The sequence below is a fragment of the Neofelis nebulosa genome, chromosome 13 (assembly GCF_028018385.1).
Source record: "Neofelis nebulosa isolate mNeoNeb1 chromosome 13, mNeoNeb1.pri, whole genome shotgun sequence".
Classification (NCBI taxonomy): Eukaryota; Metazoa; Chordata; class Mammalia; order Carnivora; family Felidae; genus Neofelis; species Neofelis nebulosa.
In genome coordinates, this window is record NC_080794.1 from 24,853,810 (window position 1) to 24,872,998 (window position 19,189).

At 38.9% G+C, this 19,189-nt stretch overlaps 1 protein-coding gene across 3 annotated transcripts in view; it reads left to right on the forward strand.

Annotated features, from left to right (window-relative positions):
• Positions 1-19,189, forward strand: part of BICC1 (BicC family RNA binding protein 1) — a 299,149-nt gene that overhangs the window by 158,851 nt on the left and 121,109 nt on the right. For all 3 annotated transcript variants that reach the window (XM_058696372.1, XM_058696373.1, XM_058696371.1), the window contains exon 3: positions 17,644-17,713. In XM_058696372.1, coding sequence (XP_058552355.1) covers positions 17,644-17,713 — 70 coding nt within the window. The remainder of the gene's footprint in view (positions 1-17,643; positions 17,714-19,189) is intronic.

The following is a 19,189-nucleotide window of genomic DNA, read 5'->3' on the forward strand; positions in this document are numbered from 1 at the left end:
ACTCCTCTTTCATCACTCCTCTCCAATCAAATCAATCAGTAGTCTTGTCAGTTCCACCCTCAGTATATGTTGATTTGCTTCATTTTTCTTTGTCTCTGCCATCCTGACCCTTCTTCACACTCCCATCATCTCTTGCTGGACAGTTGCAATGCCCTCCTAGCTCTTCTCTCTACTCCCAGTCCTGCCTTCTTCACTGTGATCTGTAAAAGACAAATATGGTCGTGTTCCTCCAAGGCTTAAAGCCCTTCATTGCCTTCCTAGCTCTTTATATTGAGATCCAACCCCCTTATCGTGGATCTTTGGACTTGGCCCTTACTTTCCTCTCCGCCTAACCTATTGCTGTTTCCTCCTGCTTTCTGGTTGCCTTTCAGGCCTTTAACACTGAGTTCCCTTCTGCTTCAGGGCCTTTGTGCTGTATTGTACTCTCAGCTTGCAATGTTCTTTATGTTTTCCTTGGCATCTTTCAGTGACGCTCTCAGAGAGATCGTCTCATGTAGTATAAAGTACTGCCCCTCTTACTGTTCTGACTCAGAGCATCCTGTTCTTTTTTAACCCCTACCACACTTAAAAAATTATTTCTTCCTGCTGCCTTTTCTTCATTTCTCCCAGTAGATTTATTTTATTATACCTGTTCATTTCCCCCAGTAGATTATAAGTGTAATCAGGGACTATTTAAATTCTATTCACTATTTATGCCTAATGTTTACTGCAATGACTGACACATATCTGGCATGCAGTAAATATATTTAAAAATGAATGAATGTTGCTCCCTCTCCCAGGCATGATTTTCATTACCCACTTTGATGTAACTATGCTTCATATTGTGGCTCATTTCATCAAGGCATAGCCTTCCCTTGATTAATAGACTACATGGCATCTCTATGTTAGGTGAGATCATTGCAACATGTAAGTTTCTTTCATGAAACTTCTTACACTTTGTAGTTAAGGGTGTAAGGGTTGGTTGTTGGTTTCCCTGAGTATAATATCAGCCTTGTGAGAGCAGTGGCCATAGCTGTCCATCGTTGTTGCTCATAGGTTGAGCATAGTGTCTCATACTTACCTTGTTTGATAAATGAATGAATGCATAATGGTAAAAATATACCTCACCAACTGGTTCATATTTCATAATATAGGATAATTATGCCATTTTATCAGGTGTGAATAGGTTTTGGAATTTGAGTTGTATCGAAAGAATCTTAATTTCTTGAAACCAGCATTTGGAAAGTTTGGTGGTTTTTAATTGGATTCTTTTTAGATGTTTAAGAACCTGAAAATTCACAAGGGAAAAACTGTTTGAAACTTTTATTCTAAGAATCACATGAAGACATCTGAAATATTGCCAAATCTAATTCTACACTTTTGCAAATGAATGAAACCTTAGTATATCTGTATGTTTGTCTTTCCAAGTCTCCCTTGTGACATCGTTAGTGCACTTAAGTCTCCGGAGTAGCTTCTTTGGAAATTTTCATAATCAATTAAAATAATTTTTGAAATGTATAAATCCTTTGAATATTACTCATAACTTTTTATGAGCTCTATACTTTTTCCTATATCAGAAATATTTAAAATTACTTTTGCAGAAAAATACATTTATAGTACAGTAGATATTTTCTGTTATGCTGTACCAAATTCAACAGGGTAATACTTTATTTTTCTGGCATCCTCTTGGAAGTGTTAATTTAACATTAATTCAGGAAAATTTAGTGGTTTAAAAATTTCTACCAAGTGCAAGGGAATTCACATATAACCTTGTATGAGGCTTAATTGATCTCAGCTTCCCAGCAGCCTTTAGCCCTGGGCCTCCCCACCAAATGCCCTAGACCCGTAGTCAGGTGCTGGCTTGTAAAGCTGCCTGTTCCTTCTTCCTAAGATCAAAGCCCAGCTCTTTATAAAATGCCTGGGGCACAGAATTTTCTGATTCTGATAGAAGCACCATCTATTCACTTTTTGAGTATTACCACATTCTGTTATTTCTCTTTTAACCCATCTCAGGTAAACAGAAAACAAGAGAATGGCTTGCTGGTTGTATTTGGTATATCAACATTTAGTTTAGGCCATATCATATTTATCTAAATAGTGATTTTTAAGTAAATTATTTAGCTGCGTTTTAAAATTAAGGAGATTTTACATCCCAGTCTGGTTTGATAGCTTTTCTTGGAAAGTTGGAAAGTCTGGCTACTTTGGGCCAGTGTCTACACATGCTGGTTGGAGCTAGTGATGTGTCCCTGTTTGCCACATGCTCTTCCACTCCCTCTTATTCTGTGACGGTTGGTGTCAGTGCACTGTTGGTTTTCTCATGGTGGAGTAATTCTTGTACCCATATTTATAGATCAAGGGGAAATATGAATAAGGGGGTGGTGAATTTCAGGAAAATGAGAGAAAATGTATTTGTTTGGGGCAATGAATAATCTTTGTCTATTTGTGTGTGTGTGTGTGTGTGTGTGTGTGTGTGTGTGTGTGTGTGTAATGTATATTTGAATTAAAAGCATGCACTCTGCCCATCCATTCCTAACTGTTCCTTGCCTGACTCCAGTTGACATCTGAGCCAGGGACTCTTGATTTAGATATATGATCCTATTAAAATAATGTGATTCTACCTTTGGTTTCCTCAAAGGGCAATGGATTGTTCTTCTAGAAGCTTAAAACTGTCTTGCAAATGAAATGCCCAGACATCCTCTTTGTGATTGTCAAAAGTGTAACTTTCATTGGCTTACCAATAATTAGGCCTTGCAAGACCTGGCAAGTTCAGTATAAGTAAAATAGACTTTTCCCTCAAAGATAGTTTATTCTAGAAGGGGGTTGATCCAGTTTAAAAATAGAAATATAAGTGGCGTAAGAAAGACAATATAGCAGCTCAGAGGAGGGAAAGATTGTATTAAACTGAGGGGATCTTGAAGTTGCTTTTATGCTTTGTGATGAACAACAGATAGAAATTGAGTGCAGGAGACCATGAAACAATAGAACTGCTTACATAATGCAAGAAAACCATAGGGATTGGGTGTGGGCAGGACAGTGGATAGTGGTGGTGATGAAAGTAGAGGAGACTGAGGAAAAGTAAAACCAAAGAGGTGGGTTGTGGCCTGGTATGGACAGCCTTAATGTTAGGCCAAGAAGTTTGTGCCCGACTTAAGAGATAATGAATAAGCGCTGGTGGATTTAGAGGAGGGAAATATCCGCACTTAACGACTTGAAGGGGAGAGAGCTGGAAGTGCTGCTACCACGTGTGAAGCCCTTTGTGGAAATGCTCAGGAGTGGTAATTACCTGGATGGAAGGTTGTTTTAGGTTCTGGGCACAGTTTGGGGGAGAGAATCACTAGGTCTGTGCAACTGATTGGGTACAGTAGTGTGGGCAGCGAGGGAGAAGCTATGGGAGGTGAGAGGACAGCTTTGAACACATATCAGAGAAAAGTGTGGAGGTCAAAAGGAGGACCAGGTTTGGAATGTGCATCCAGTGGGATGCTTTCCATTTCCAGTAACAGGCTGGCTTCACCAACATGAACGTGTACCTGCTCTCATTACTGAAGTGTGCACAGGTAATGGCTTCAGGGATAGTTGATCAAGAAGCTTTGTGATGTTATCCAGGACTCAGATGTTCTCTGACTCAGCTCTGTCTTCCACCCTGTCAGTTTTATCCCAGAGCTGATTCTCTTCTTGTAGCATCAGGGCTCCATGTGTCTTTGTTTCCCATCTAGTGGAGAGAGAGAACCTTTTCAGAAATTCTCTTTAAAAAGCCAGAAAGCTTCATTCTCAAAAGTGCCCATCAAACCTTTTCTTATTTATCTTTCACCCAAATTGCATCACATGCCTGGCTGTTCTTTCTTTCTTTCTTTTTTTAATTTTAATTTTTTTTTTATTTGAGGGAGAGAACACACATGAGAGGGGGAGAAAGAGAATTTTTTTTAATGTTTATTTATTTTGAGAGAGAGCACAAGTGAGCAGGGGAGGGGCACAGAGAGAGAAGGCAAGAGAGAATCCCAAGCAGGCTCCATCTCTCAGTGCAGAGTCCGATGAGGGGCTCTGTCCGACATACCATGAGATCATGACCTGAACCAAAATCAAGAGTTGGACGCTTAACCAACTGAACCACCCAGGGGCCCTGAGAGAGAGAGAATCTTAAGGCCCCATGCTCAGCACAGAGCCTGACACAGGGTTCGATTCCATGACTCTGGGATCATTACTTGAGCTTAAATCAAGAGTTGGATGCTCAATTGGCTGAACCACCCAGCCACTCCTCTTCTTTTAATTGTGGTAAAATCCACATAACATAAAATTTACCATCTTAACCATTTTTAAGTGTCCAGTGGTAATAAAAACATTCATATTGTTGTTCAACCATCACCAGCAGCCATCCCCATAGGTTTTCACATCTTGTAAAACTGAAACTCTGTACCCATTAATAAATCCTCATTGCCCCCTCCCTGTAGCCCCTGAAAACAAGCCACAATTCTACTTTTTGTCTCTATGATTTTGACAACTTCAGGTAAATTTTCTCATGACATGGAATCATACAGTATTTGTATTTTTGTGACTGGCTTGTTTTACTTAGCATAATGCCTCAAGGTTCATCCATGTTGTAGATATGTTAGAATTTCCTTCCTTTATAAGGCCGCATACTGTTCCATTGTATGCATGTACCACATTTTGCTTTTCCATTCATCCATCGATGGACACTTGTATTACATTTCCACATTTTAACTATCATGAATAGCACTACTATGAATGTGGATGTATAAATATCTCTGTGCGACTCTGATTTCAGTTTTTGGGTGTATAACCAGAAGTGAAATTGCTAGATAATGTGCTAATTATATTTTTAATTTTTTGATGAATTGCTCTTGGTGTTCCACATTGCTGTTTTCAACAGCAGCTGTACCATTTTACATTCCTACCAACTGTGCACGAGAGTTCTAATTTATCCACATCCTTGTCAGCATGCACTTTCTGCTTTTTTTGTGTGTGATAGTAGCCATCTTAATGGGTGTGAGATGCTGTTTCATTATACTTTTGATTTCCACTTCTGTAATGATCAGTGGTGTCAAGCATCTTTTCATGTGCTTATCAGCCATTTGTATATCTTTGTTGGAGAACAGTCTATTCAGGTCTGCCCATTTTGGGGTCAAGTTGCTTAGTTTATTTTGTTGTTGTTGAGCTTTAGGTTCATGCCTATTCATGCCTATTCTTAAATCAGTCCCTGGCATTGGGAGTGGCATCACTCTATTAGATAACCAGGTTGATTCCTGGATCCTGGATAGACAACTTATAATGTCCTGTTGTGTGGTGAAGATTGTGCACAGTTTAAACATGTCTAAGGAGCTGGTGGGATATCAAGGCAGAGATATGTTTAGGAGGTTATGTGTACAAGTCTGGATTCTGAAAGGAGCAAGAGTAGGTTTTACTATATGATGTTGAAGCTTTTAAAAGAACCATCTGGCAGAGGCGACTGGGTAGCTCAGTCAGTTAAGCTTCCAGCCCTTAATTTTGGCTCAGGTCATGGTCTTGCAGTTTGTGAGTTTGAGCCCCACATTGGGCTCTGTACGGATAGTGCGGAGCCTGCTTGAGATTCTCTCTCTCCTTCTTTCTCTGCCTCTCCTTGCCTGTCCCTCCCTCCCTCCCTCCCTCCCTCCCTCCCTCCCTCCCTCCCTCTCTCTCTCTCTCTCAAAATAAATAAATAAACTTAAAAAATAAAGAACCATCTGGCAGAGACAGTAATGCCCAGCAAATACTCTAATTGCCCCCTGCATGACCCAGCTCCTTTTGAATTGGTAGAGCTATGTGTGTAGTTATGGTCAATGGAATGTGAGGGAGGTAATGTGTTTTTCTTTGAGGCCAAGGTAGTAAAAGTTCAGCACAGGATTCTTCCTATTTTTCTTCCAAAAGGAGATAGGAGGCCATGGATTCTAGATGGGCAGCCATAAAATGGAAAGGCCTCCATAAGCTTGGCTCGCTGAATGATTGTGGAGAACCAAGCCCTTTGCTGACCTATGCAGTCCATTTAACAGGAGAGAGGAACTTTTGTGTTCATCAACTGACATTTGGAGTTGTTACAATAGTAGCATAACCAATATGTACCTCTTCATTATTCCTTTTTTAAAGCAAACTTTTCTCAAACCTAGTACTTCGTTTCCTATTTACCCAGTACAGCCTGCATAGAATTTTATCTTATTAATGTCTTAGGGATGCCATTATAGATCTGCTTTTGTGCTAATCTGTCAATATCAGTCAGCATTAATCCTACTGGGGTTTACTGAGCTAAGTAGGATTGTTTGCTTGAAGAAGATTAAGGTGATGTGGATGGTAAAATGTGTTGCCTAAAAAAGCATATAATGTGAAATCATGTAACTAGAATAATGGGCTTATGAAAAATTAGAGGCTAGAAAGTTAACAATCAAAGTTTGGTAACTTGATTTTGTTAGAGATATCAATACTATTACATTTTTTACCCAAGATATGTACTATTAAACCATTATATTCAAGTTATATACAACTTAGATAGTTCAGGTTTAACCTTTTTATTATACACTTGTGATAATAGATATGATAAAGATATATTTAAACTTTCTGGGGAATTATAATAAAGTGATAGTTGGGGAATGAAATAGCATTAAGAATCACAGATCCTTATGTCCCAGGGGAACCAAGAAACCTGTTCTTCATTAACATAGATCATTACAAATAACCCACTCATACCCCATGAAAATTCTTGTTGGTTTGGAGCACAGGTCAGAAAGTAGTAGGGTCCATGCTTTCTCTGGCCCACAGTGTTTTTTAAATAATTGAAATAGGTCACATTTAGAAATCAGGAGATTTAGGGCACCTGGGTGGTTCAGTCAGTTGAGTGTGTGACTTCAGCTCAGGTCATGATCTTGCAGTTCATGGGTTCAAGCCCTGCTTCAGGCTCTGTGCTGACACCTCAGATCCTGGAGCCTGCTTCAGATTCTGTGTCTCCTTCTCTCTCTCTGCCCCTCGCCCACTCGTGCTCTGTCTCTGTCTCTCAAAAATTAATATTAAAAAAAATTTTTAGAAAATCAGGAGACTTAATACAGAAATCTGGCTCATCTTTTACAATGGGCAGATGTGGGCCCCTGAGCCTGTGCCAGCCATTGGCTAGAGTGGAAATGACAGAACTTAGGCTTCCCACTGTCCACAACCCATACTTGGCCCAGCTTGCCACTCACTGTACTTCTCCACCTCAGACATTTTAGTTGGAGAGTTTCTTTATCCATTGGTATGCAGACATACCCTGGGAGAATGAATTCTGTCAGTGATACAGAATTTACCTTCATTTAAGGAATATTGACTCAGTTCATTTATTTTGATAAGCAGATTCCTAACAGATACCATTTTTTGTATGAGTTAAAGGAGACTGTGTAGATGGAGCTGCTCTACTCTGTCTGATTTACCAAGTACCAAGTAATTGGAAAGTCTTAGATAATTGTTGCCTTTCCTTTTGACCTTTCTTATCTCCATCACTGTATTTTAACAATGCTTCTTAGATCCTAAGTGCTAGATTCAAATGTTTAGAAGTGAACAAGATACAGTTTGTTGGCCATTGGGAGGCCACTTTATTGGTGGGATCGGAAAAACAAGCAAAGAAATAAGTACTATAATGTTGCCACAACAAAGTTAGAGTGCAGAGGGGAGAGAGAAAGATGACTTCTGGCCAGGAGGGTTGGGAGAGTGTTCAGAGTGGAGGGTATATTTGAGCTAGATTTTGGTTGATAAGGGGGAGTTCTCTGAACTTCTAGAAATGGATTATTTAAGCTTGCCTATGGTGTGGAACAGTGTGAAGCCCCTTGTCAGTTATTCTCAATAGGACATAAAAGGTAGTCCTCAACTTGCACAGCAACGTGGGACCATAAAAATGACTGTGCAGGCTGAAACTGCAGAGTGTTTTCAGTAATCACTGGGAAACTTGAATGATGTTCATTGTTCTAAACATTTTTAAACATGTTCTAAACACGTTCAAACTTCTAAACATTTTTGTGAAAATATTAAAAGTTTCTGTTAGTGATAAATGTATAGGAAAATGAAGATAATAAAGCCAATTATTTAATGCACTGTATTTAAATGTTAGAAATATTGAGAATGAATGTATTTCATTTTTTTTTTGGTAAAAAAACTTGTCAAAAATAGTTGGAACTTGGGGCGCCTGGATGGCCTAGTTGGTTAAGCGTCCAACTTTGGCTCAGATCATGACCTCACAGTTCATGAGTTCGAGCCCTGTGTCAGACTCTGTGCTGACAGCTGGGAGTCTGGAGCCTGCTTCCAGTTCTGTGCCTTCTTCCCTTTCTGCCCCTCTGCTGCTCATACTCTGTCTCTGTCTCTGTCTCTGTCTCTGTCTCTCTCTCTCAAAAATAAATACACATTAAAATAATTAAAGAAAAAGAATAGTTGAAACAGTGCTTTTTTTATTGTATAGCGTATGATACTGAGGGAGCATCTTTTCTGTGCCTTGGTAACCGTAAGTCTAGATCCGACTCCAACATGTCATCCTTTGTAGTTTGAAAGTTGTGAAATATCTCCCAGAGTTTCTTTAATGTGTAGTATTTTGCCGGCATCAGCTCCTCTTTGTCACAACCACTTTCATTATTTACGTCACTAGGCTTGTATGCACTGAGTTTCCTCTGGCTGCATATCACAGCCTCTCTAATAGCGATGGCGTCTTCATTCCCAGCATCCCAGATTCTGTACCCCTGACATTTGACTCAGATTTCACTTCCAATCTCACTGTTTGTTTGCTGTACTTTCATCGTGGTTGGCCAGTTTCCACTTTTGATTATCCATTTTTTGTAAAATGTCATTGTTTCTTACCTTGGGAGACAAGGAGTCAGTACAACTCCTTGGTCTGCCATCTGTGCATGAACTGATTACAGATGTGCAGTGAGTAATCCCCCACAGACTTTGAAAGAAGTGGCATGACTGGTCAGTGATAAAGATGTAGTGATTTGTATCCTGAAAGAGAGGGCAGCAGAATGTGTATTTGACGCAACTACTCACAATTAATGTACTTTGTTAACTGGTATGTAATCTTGTCTTGTTGGGGGATTGGCACCATTTACTTAAGCTATGGCAACTTTATGGCTCTTGGAACTGTGCCAAGCCAGGATGCGTATATGGACATCTTGAGTGGGTTTGTCCTGCTCTTTGTTGGAAGTTCAGCTTCTGTAGCCCTGGCCAGTGAGTGCCAGTGTGGCCCTCTGTTGTGTCATTGTGACAGCCAAAATGCATCCGATATGCTGCATATGTTCATGGAGGTGGTGATCCTTTCCTGGATTGAACCATTCTGGGGCTATCTCTGGATTATTCTGTCATTAGTTAATCAGAGTGTTGAGGGGCAGCCACTCTGCTGCTAGTGAGCACTTCATGGTGGAATTCTGGGAGGTTGGGCTTTCAGATGTCCCCCCCTGCCTCCATAAATATGTGGTATTTTTCACTTACTTTGTAAGCCAAGTGGGGCAGAAATTTCCCTTGCCAGGGAGTCATGTGATTTAGATTCTCACTGGACTTTGCCACATGCCTATCTGCAAAATAGGTTACACTTATCTGATTTCTAAGATTATTGTGAGGAATACATGGGAAATGTATAAGAATATTAGACAAATGTGAGGAATTGTTCTGAAGATGACAAATAACTGAGTCGGTGAGATGCATTTCGTTGATTTAAAATGAAATACAACAGAGCCTGCTAATGTCTCAGCAAAATAAACATCCCCAGCTTTTAGACACCCCCTCGTGTGAGAAGTTCACTACTTTCCCATCTCCACTTTTCAGGGCTTTCTAGTTGGCTCTTTTCTCACGTAGCTCCCTTCATTGTGAAATGCAGCAAATTGACTCACAACCCATTAGTACCTGAAGTAACTTGAAACAGCCTTCTCCATGAGGATAGACCTATTTCTCTATTGATATAAAGGAAACTAGAATCACAGATGAGCTAGTTTTTTGGGGAAGCAGGCTGCAGATGGCTCCCAGCTGGCAGCCATTTTGAATGATGAATTTTCAATAGTTTAGAGTATAAATGTCAAGTTAGAGTGTTCAGTGTTCTTTTCCTGGTCCAAGAATAAATATTTCGAGTAAAGACAGCGTAAATAGACTTGTCGTTGGTTGATCTGAGATGCTGTGTTTACTTACCTGTGGATTTTTAACTTTATGTCTGGGTTGAAGAATTTGGTGAAATAAGCATGTTAGTAGAATTGTTGGTTTGGCAAAGGTTTCCATCATCTGTAAGATATTATCCTGTAATTGCTGCAAACTTGCAGAATCTGTAGTATAGTGAATATTGGTAGATATGTTCTCTTTCCACATGGTGTATTAATATGGAATTTGTTGGAGATGGAAAAAACATTTATTATGACTTGAGCATTGAAAAATATAAATAATTATTTTTTTTATCATGGATGAAACTCCATGTAGATTTTGATTGGATTTTAACTTATTTTATTCTAATTTTGGCAAAATATTTTGGCTAAGTGAAATTACTTAAATTATCCCTTGTAAATAAATCTGTGATGAAATTTTTTTCAATAGCTGATAGAACTTTCTTCCAATTAAAAAAATTTAAAATTCCAGGCCATGTAAACATTATGCTCCCTTGCCAACTTTCCTTCTCATACTCCCCATAGAAACTAAAACCAAAACAGGAATATATGATTCCTTGTTTATTAGGTACCTTTTTAATATAAAAAAAAAGCAGTGCTATTACTCTTTGATCAGGGTACGTTATGCCCTATTTACAAAATACAAATATGAATTAAAAAGATGTTAACAGCTGTTACATATCCACAGGATACTATCTTCATCACATTTTTCATCATGAAAAAGTAACTTTTATTTGGTTTTTATTTTTAAAAAAATATTTTAAGTTTATTTGAGAGAGAGAGAGAGAATGCACACATGAGCAGAGGAGGGGCAGAGAGAGAGGGAAACAGAGAATCCCAAGCAGGCTCCGTGCCGTGAGGAGCCTGATGCAGGGCTCAACCTCATGAACTGTGTGGTCATGACCTGAGTTGAAATCAAGGAACAGATGCTTAATTGACTGAAACTGACTGAGCAGGTGCCCCATGAAAGAGTAACTATTAAAGATGAACTAAAAAGTATATATTCTTTCTGATGTCAACAATCTTAATTGCTTTATATGTTTCAAAATTGATATTCTTGGGTTAAATACTTTTGTTACTGTAAATATTTCTGTTCATCAGATCTGAAATTAGCATAAGAATTAAATTACATTTCCATTATTAATCCTCTGTTAGTAATGAGTATAGCAAGTTTGACAACATAAACTTAAAATAGTTATTTTTCAAAATATTTCATCTTTAGATAAGCTCCTCTAAAATCTCATCTCTCCTCATGACATATAGAATTGCTGCTTATAATGAATTAAAGAAACCTAGCTGAAATTGACAGAATTGAGAAGATACTGTCTTGACAATGGAGGTGTCCTGAAGTTGAAATTGACATATTTGAAATGGCTTAAACATATAGCACCCGGAATTATCAGTTAGAATAAACATTTAAGGTGTCATTTAGTGTTTACTGAAAATGATTCAGTAAACATTTGAGCTTCGATTTTTTTTGAAGGTAGAAACCAGGGCAATGATATTAAAAACAAAACCAAGAAAACTAGCTGGAACTCACTCCAGGATTTTTCTCCCTGAGACAGAAGATAATCATTTTCTTCTTGGAGATTTTGTGGTTTGCACACCAAAGCATTTGCTTAACTGCCATGATAATGCATGGCGACCTTGCTCTACAAGGAAGCATTAGCCATTTTAAGTGTGTTTCCCAACTTTCAGTTCAAATTTCACACATCTTATTTTTTTTGGAGAGGGGTTGGTCACTGTTAGCCACTTAATTGAATTATTCCTTGAATGCAAATTGAACATTTTGTATCCTGACTTGTTTAAGAATTAGGGCATAACATGGGTTTCTGTAATGTGATTTCCTTGTAGAAATTAATTGGATTGTGGAAAGTATATAATGTTTTTTTGAAAAGGTGTCAGTGTTTTCATCCATTATGAGATCCTTAAGATTAACTGCTTTAGTGGTCCCATTTCTGTGATTTTTAAAAAAACATCACTTTAACACTTTAAACATCACTGGTCAACAACCCAGTCTACTCAGTGACATTTATATCGCTTGTATCTACACCAGAGCTCTTAAGGCAGACATGGCCTCTTTGAAATGGAAAGTAAGCACTTACGTCAGGGTTGTCTGGAAGCCCAGGGACATCTTGAAAAATATATGTAACTCATCTGTAAGCTTTCTAGCTCCTCCCCGCCCCCGCCACCGCCGCCACTTTTTTCCTCTAGGAGAAATCCCAGTTTTTCCACTGATCTCCTTTAGCTGCTTTATTAATGTACATCATCCAGAATAATGAGTTAATATAAGTCTTTAAAATATTTAAAGTGTGATTTAATGTGTATAGAAAATGATTCAAAATTAGTAGTGTGTTCTTTGGGCTTTGATTTTGTGAAGGTAGAAACAAGGCCATAATAAGATTGTTTTTAAAAAGCTAGCTGGAAGTCACTTTAGAATTTCTTTTTTTTTTCCTTTTTTGAGACATAAGAGAGTCATTTTCTTCCCAGAGGTTTTGTGGCTTCTTTGATTTCAGGCCTCAGCTTCTGGACCTCACCTTTTCCAGCTCCCTTATTTACCTTGATTTACCTTCCTATTTGTCTTGATGTCCATTTAGGACATCTTTTTAAAAAGTAGCTTGCTGTACACAGAGCCTTTCACTTGCTTAGTGCCCTGATTTCTGCCTCTGCACCCTGCAGTCTACGTCCTCTTCTACCAGGGCTCATGCTTCAGCCCCTGCTCTGGTAATCCAGCTTCAGTCCTGGCCTTCCTGGACCATCCTCCCCCAACACTCCCACCAGAGAACTGGTCTTCCTCCTCCCCCTGATTAGAGGCCCTTTCACACTCTACTATTCCATAACTGGCTGAGGCTAAAACCAACTATTAGTATGCAGTGACTGTGCTGTAGGAACTGACTTGGAGTCATTGGAGGTGATAGTTTAAAAAGCTTCGTTGATAACTTCCTAAGGGGAATTTTGACTTCCTAAAAGTGAAGTAAGTATTGCCTCTTCCTATTTGCAGTTACTTTCCTGGTTCTTAGAGTAATGAGCAGTAGCCAAGCACAGGTCCTGTATGTCTTTGATTTATGTCATGTCTTCAAGTCTTTGTGAGCATGTCCATGTGCACATCCATAGGAGGGAGGAGAAGACGTGAGACACATTTGCTGTCCTGGATTTATGAAGTGAGCCTTGAAGCACCTCAGCCACACTGAATCACCCTCAAATCCTCTGGAGTACCTACCCTCCTTCCTTCTAGACCTTTCTTTTTTTTATGTTTATTTATTTTTGAGAGAGAGACAAGAGTGAGAGCAGGGGAGAGGCAAAGAGAGAGGGAGACACAGAATCTGAAGCAGGCTCCAGGCTCTGAGCTGTCAGCACAGAGCCTGATGCGGGGCTCAAACCCATGAGATGTGAGATCATGACCTGAGGCAAAGTCGGACACTTAACCGACTGAGCCACCCAGGCACCCCTTGACCTTTCTACATGTACTCTTCTATGTGGGATGCTTTCTCCTACCTTTTATCCAGCTAGCTGTTTCTCTTCCTTCAGGTGACAGCATTAATAGGCATTTCTTTGGGGTAACTTTCCTTGACTGCCCATGACTGGGCTAGGACTCCCTCTATATATTCTCATATTGCCCTGTCTCATTCTGAAACTTGACACACAGTACATAAAAATGGGTTAACCTGTCCTCTCCCTTGTTAGACCATGAGATCCTGGAGGGAAACACCATCTTGTTTGCTGTCATATCCCTAGTTTCCAGGACGGTGCCTGACCAAAAGTAATGTATGTGTAATTAACACAGGGGTTAATATTATCTAACAACCACTGTGGGCCATGTTCTGTGTTTGAGGTTTTCCACATGTTTTCTTATCAAAACCAACGATTCTATGAGTAGGTACTATAATTATAATTATACAGAGAATAAAAGGCTGATAAAAGTAATTTGCCCAAAATGATAGCTAGAAAGTGGCAGAGCTGGTATTTGAATCCCTCTCTTAATGACCAGATTACACACAGTGATGAACAAATAAAGGGATGTCTGAGAAGGCATCCATTTGGAGCTCTGTATGGGGACTGCAGCCTGGTGAATGACCTGTGTGGGTGGCATTGACTGGCTACACATGATATTCAATGGAGTCGGTTTTTTTGTTTGTTTGTTTTTTTTTCCCCCTAAACATAGAGAGAAGGTCAGCTACAGGTGCTAGATTCCAACAACTAGCAATTTGTTCTCTCTGTAAGGTTTGACATTGACTGCCAGTCATAGAACTTTGGAGAGCATGTGGTGTGGAAGATGAAACTCCGGTTTTAGAGGTAGGGATACTAAGCTTGGGATAGTCTCTTTTCCCCTCACAGAGAGTGTCGAGGCGGGTAGGTTGTGGAGACTCCAGACTGGTGGGAAGCTTAGAGGGAGTGTGTGTAAAGTAGCATTTTGACTTGATGGGTGTTATTTACTACTAGGGTATTATCTCTGGCATATTATTTTCCATCATGGAGCATCTATTGGTATTTAATAAAAAGATAATACTTATGCAGGGTGATTTCTAGGAACTTCTGCAAATGATTAAGATTTTAGAAAGTTATGTCTTGCCACCATATGTTGACAAGGAGACTTCTCTATAATAGTATTATAATTGTGGCACCCAACATAACTTACTGGATTAAATGGACAAGTTATTTAATTCAGAAAAAGAAAAGTATGCAAATTATAATGCTTCCCCACCAACAGCATTATATATAGTATGGTCTCATTTTTCCATTTTATGTCTTTGGCATAAAGCAACTTAGAGGAAAATTCTGAATAAATTTTTAGTCACTTTGAAGATATATGTACGTATAGTAGCTGGAACTATAGCCGGACTATAGGAGAAGTCCCTCCTAATTGGAGCTTCCTCCCCTCATTCAGTGACCGTTGAACTTACCCAGAAATTTACTTTTACTTGGCTTCAGGACTTAAGTGATTTTATAGATTATATTTTAGGGAACCTTTATTAACCACTTCCCTTAACTGGCCCTTTCAAGATAGTGGCTGTGTGAGCTGCCCTTGTGAGCAGATCCTGTGCTAGCAGCTGGTTTACTGTTAAGCAGTTGGCTTTTTTATCTGTGTCCTTGACTGGACTGTAAGCTTGTGGATGCCAGGAGTTGTATCTTATTCATAGCTGTGGGTCCTGGAACTTGTGGAACCTAGGTAGGCTCTTGATAAATATTTGTAGGATGTTAAAGCCACTTGTTATGCACAAATATTAAAGCATATATACATGTTTTAAAAAGAGACCCTATGTTCCGTATGGTTTGGTCATTAAAATATGGTCTTTACAGGGGCGCCTGGGTGGCGCAGTCGGTTAAGCGTCCGACTTCAGCCAGGTCATGATCTCGCGGTCCGTGAGTTCGAGCCCCGCGTCAGGCTCTGGGCTGATGGCTCGGAGCCTGGAGCCTGTTTCCGATTCTGTGTCTCCCTCTCTCTCTGCCCCTCCCCCGTTCATGCTCTGTCTCTCTCTGTCCCAAAAATAAATAAAAAACGTTGAAAAAAAAAATTAAAAAAAAAAAATATGGTCTTTACAAATAGCCTGGCATTTTTATCTCCACTCTACTGCTTCCTGCCTGTGTGAGGAATAAAGAAGTCTGCTTTGTAAGCATGCTATGAAGATTCATTTACCCAAATATATCCTGTGCTTGCTGTGCGTAGGATAGAGAGCTTTTATTTTGCAGAGACAGATTATAAACAAGTAAATACAGAAAATAGAATTTCAGAATACAGTAAGGGATAGGAGAGAAGTCAGCACAGAGAGATGGGAAGAAGAATTCCAGTTGGGTTCATGCAGGAGTGGAAAGGGCGAGTGAGCGTGGACACAGAAGCCCTATGGGGGAAGCCTGCTGGCATGTTCCTGGGAAGCAGAAGAAACTGAAGAGGATAATATTTATTTACTTAATTTTGAAATATGGATTAGAGCACATTAACAAGGACAACATGAGATGGGAGGAGAAGAAGCAGGTCCAGGTCTTATAGGGTCGGGGTAACAAGTTCACCTACTTTCAGGGCCAGGCCAGTACATTGACTTAGTGAGGACTGTGTGACCTCATTTTTGTTTTTCAGTCTTTAATAGAGATACACAGGTATAGAGAAATATTTCTCTGAGAAAAATAGCAGTATAAACACCATGATAAATGGCAAGTGAGTAACACAAATGTGATGATAATGGCAAGTGGCTCTTGACCTCAGTGTGAGAGACCCAGTGGGGGCTGTGGGGTACAGCCCAGAACCTTCCTGGACCTGACAGAAGAGGGCATCTGGTCCTCAGTGCCAGCCAAGTGTTGCCATGTGGGAATGTGAGCTCCAGGTGCTAATCTGTCAAGTTTTCCAGAGAACCAGAAATCTTAATTTCTATGTGAAATTCCCAGGGTTAAAAATGTTGGCTCACATTTTAAAAACCTTATGATGGGTAGACAAAGTGCATCTGTGAGCTGCCTGTTTGAAACATCTGCTGAAAGTTCTTTTATGCTGTGAAAAGGGGGATTAAGTGAAGTACAGTGCACGTTAACATGTTAAGCATGTAGCCTTATGTCTACATAAGACATAGACTGTGCTGAAGGGATAAAGGTATTTTTTATTAATCTCACTGTGTTTAGTTGTCTTCACCTTTAGTTTGTTTAGTTAACTAACACTAAGTCCATATTAAAAAGTATATATTACTCTACTATTTGAAGTGGTTAATGTATGCTAGTTGCTGTTATTTGCCTATTAACTTGTTTAGTTGTTTGCTCTATCAATTTCTTTGGTGAATTTTGTATTCATGGTACAAAAGTAAACCTTAATCTAGTCTTATTCATGTGATAAGAGAGGAACAAGGATGAACATTTTTTGGTTATTCTTTTTTAATTGCCATCTACTGCCTTTGCTCTGTGGTTGTTGTTTCCCTCACTTGTTCTTGCACCTTGGCACATTTGGGTCCAAGGCCCCCTGGCCTGTGTTAGCTACATGGAAGCAGAAAAGAACTGGGGCAGAGATGCCATTTTGCACTAGGCGAAGGATGATGGGAATGCAGCCTTAGGACATGATGTCGTATTTAGAGGTTTTTCATCAGTTTTAATGAAATACAAATGTGACCATAGCAAGTTGTTATTTTTTTTCCAGAAAAAAAAAATCTTCATTTAGTATGGCCTAGCCCACGTAGTTTTGTATTACAAGGATTATGTTTGGTGTGTTGCAATCTGTTGGCGATGGTCTTGGGGAATTTTATTCAGCGCAAGCATCTCTGAGAGTTCTGGCGTCAAGTGGGGTCAATTACTTGTTCATGTACTTTTGGTTTTGTTGTCTCTATGCTAAAATTCTGGAGCATCACGGAGAGGAACACTGGGAGTAACAAAATATACTTGAATATTTTTAATAGATTAAAGGCTTATAAAAATGAGTATCTCTTTTCACCAAGTTTTTCTTTTGCATTATTTTAAGATGAGATCACTTTATCAGCATGAGACTAAAGACTTGAAAATAATTTTTTTAGAAGAATCTTAACTGTAAATACAAGCTCTTAATTGAATCAATATTTTTCTCTCTTAATTTTTGTTACAGATCATGGAGGAAACAAATACGCAGATTGCTTGGCCATCAAAACTGAAGATTGGAGCCAAATCCAAGAAAGGTAAATCATGAGAGATGGTGCAATTGGTGGCTTTGATAATGGAGACTGGAATTACTGGGGAAAAAAACCCTGGAAGTTTGCCGGGAGAAAATCAACCTTTATTCTTACCACATATGTCCCAGAATATTTGTGTAATAGCAATATTTTGGAAGGCTTATCATAATTGAAAATTATGCCTTTTATCCAACAACCAAAAAAATTAAGTATTTTATTATAATGGAAATGTTTTTATAGGAGATACCATAGCAAATTATGATTTCAGTGATGCCCTTTCATTCAGTGGCCATAAGTAATGGTAACTCTCCACGTGTAATAAAGTGTTTTCAATACATAAACTTCCAGTGTTTATACAGTAGGCATCTTTTTTTGTACCACACAGATTTAATAGCTAATTTTTTTTTCTTTCCAATGTAGTACAAACCTTAGATTTCCTTTCTTGCACGCTTCTTCTTTTCATCTGTCAAACAGTGACGAATGTGCTACATTTCTCTTTTAGGCTGAGAATTTCCCTTGGGTGGCCTTTCTTCTGCTTTATTCTAGAACACACTATCCAATGCATGGATGGTCAGGAATGGAAGTACAGGCACCTTGAGTTTTCTTCCAAGGTTACATAGTAGTTTCAAGTGACCTGCCAGTATATGTTTTTATGAATCGTTTTCCAAAGTATAACCTTAGTCTGAACAAACTTTGTTGGGTATACAGTCATTAGGAGATAATGAGAGATACCATCAAACAATTCAAAAACAATGATTATGCAAGCTGAACATTATCTGTTGTGGTCTAGTTTTTTTGTTGTTGCTGTTTGGTTTCATATTTGCTTCCCCTTCTCCCTATGACTTTTATTGCTAAATAATAATAAACATTGCGGGATTTCTCAATTTCTTTTCTTATTTTAGTTTAGAATGCCTTCCTTTAATCTCATTTTATTAGTTACTCATCACATGGAATGTAAATTATTCTACGGTTGTTGTTGTGAGTACTGTTAGCGGGACTTCAGTGGACTGATTGTGGTGGCAAGAGCTGGGAAGCCTGGGTTCTCATCAGTCATAAGAAAGCATGGTGAATTTCCAAGTATAATTACATAGCTAGTATACACCTTGCATTTGCCAAGTGCTGTAGGATATATGCTCAATCTTCAGTGCGTTGAGATGTTTTATACTCATCATGCTGAAGAAGAAATTACTCATTAGTGGATTACCTACCTGTTTGGTTGTTTGTGGCCATTTAAAAATTCCTAGCCTACTACTTGAATAAATTGGAACTTGAGCATAAATTGGATTCTTTTTCCCTATTGTCAGATATTTTTACTTAAAAAATGTGATGGACTTCATTACTATCCTAATCAAAATGTAATTTGATCAGTCTCTAAAAATCCCCAAGGAAACATGAATATTAAAATGATTTAAGATAATTTTAGATGGCTTATTCTCTTGCATTACCCATGCTGTGTTTTCCCCCAATTATCATGAGAAACTT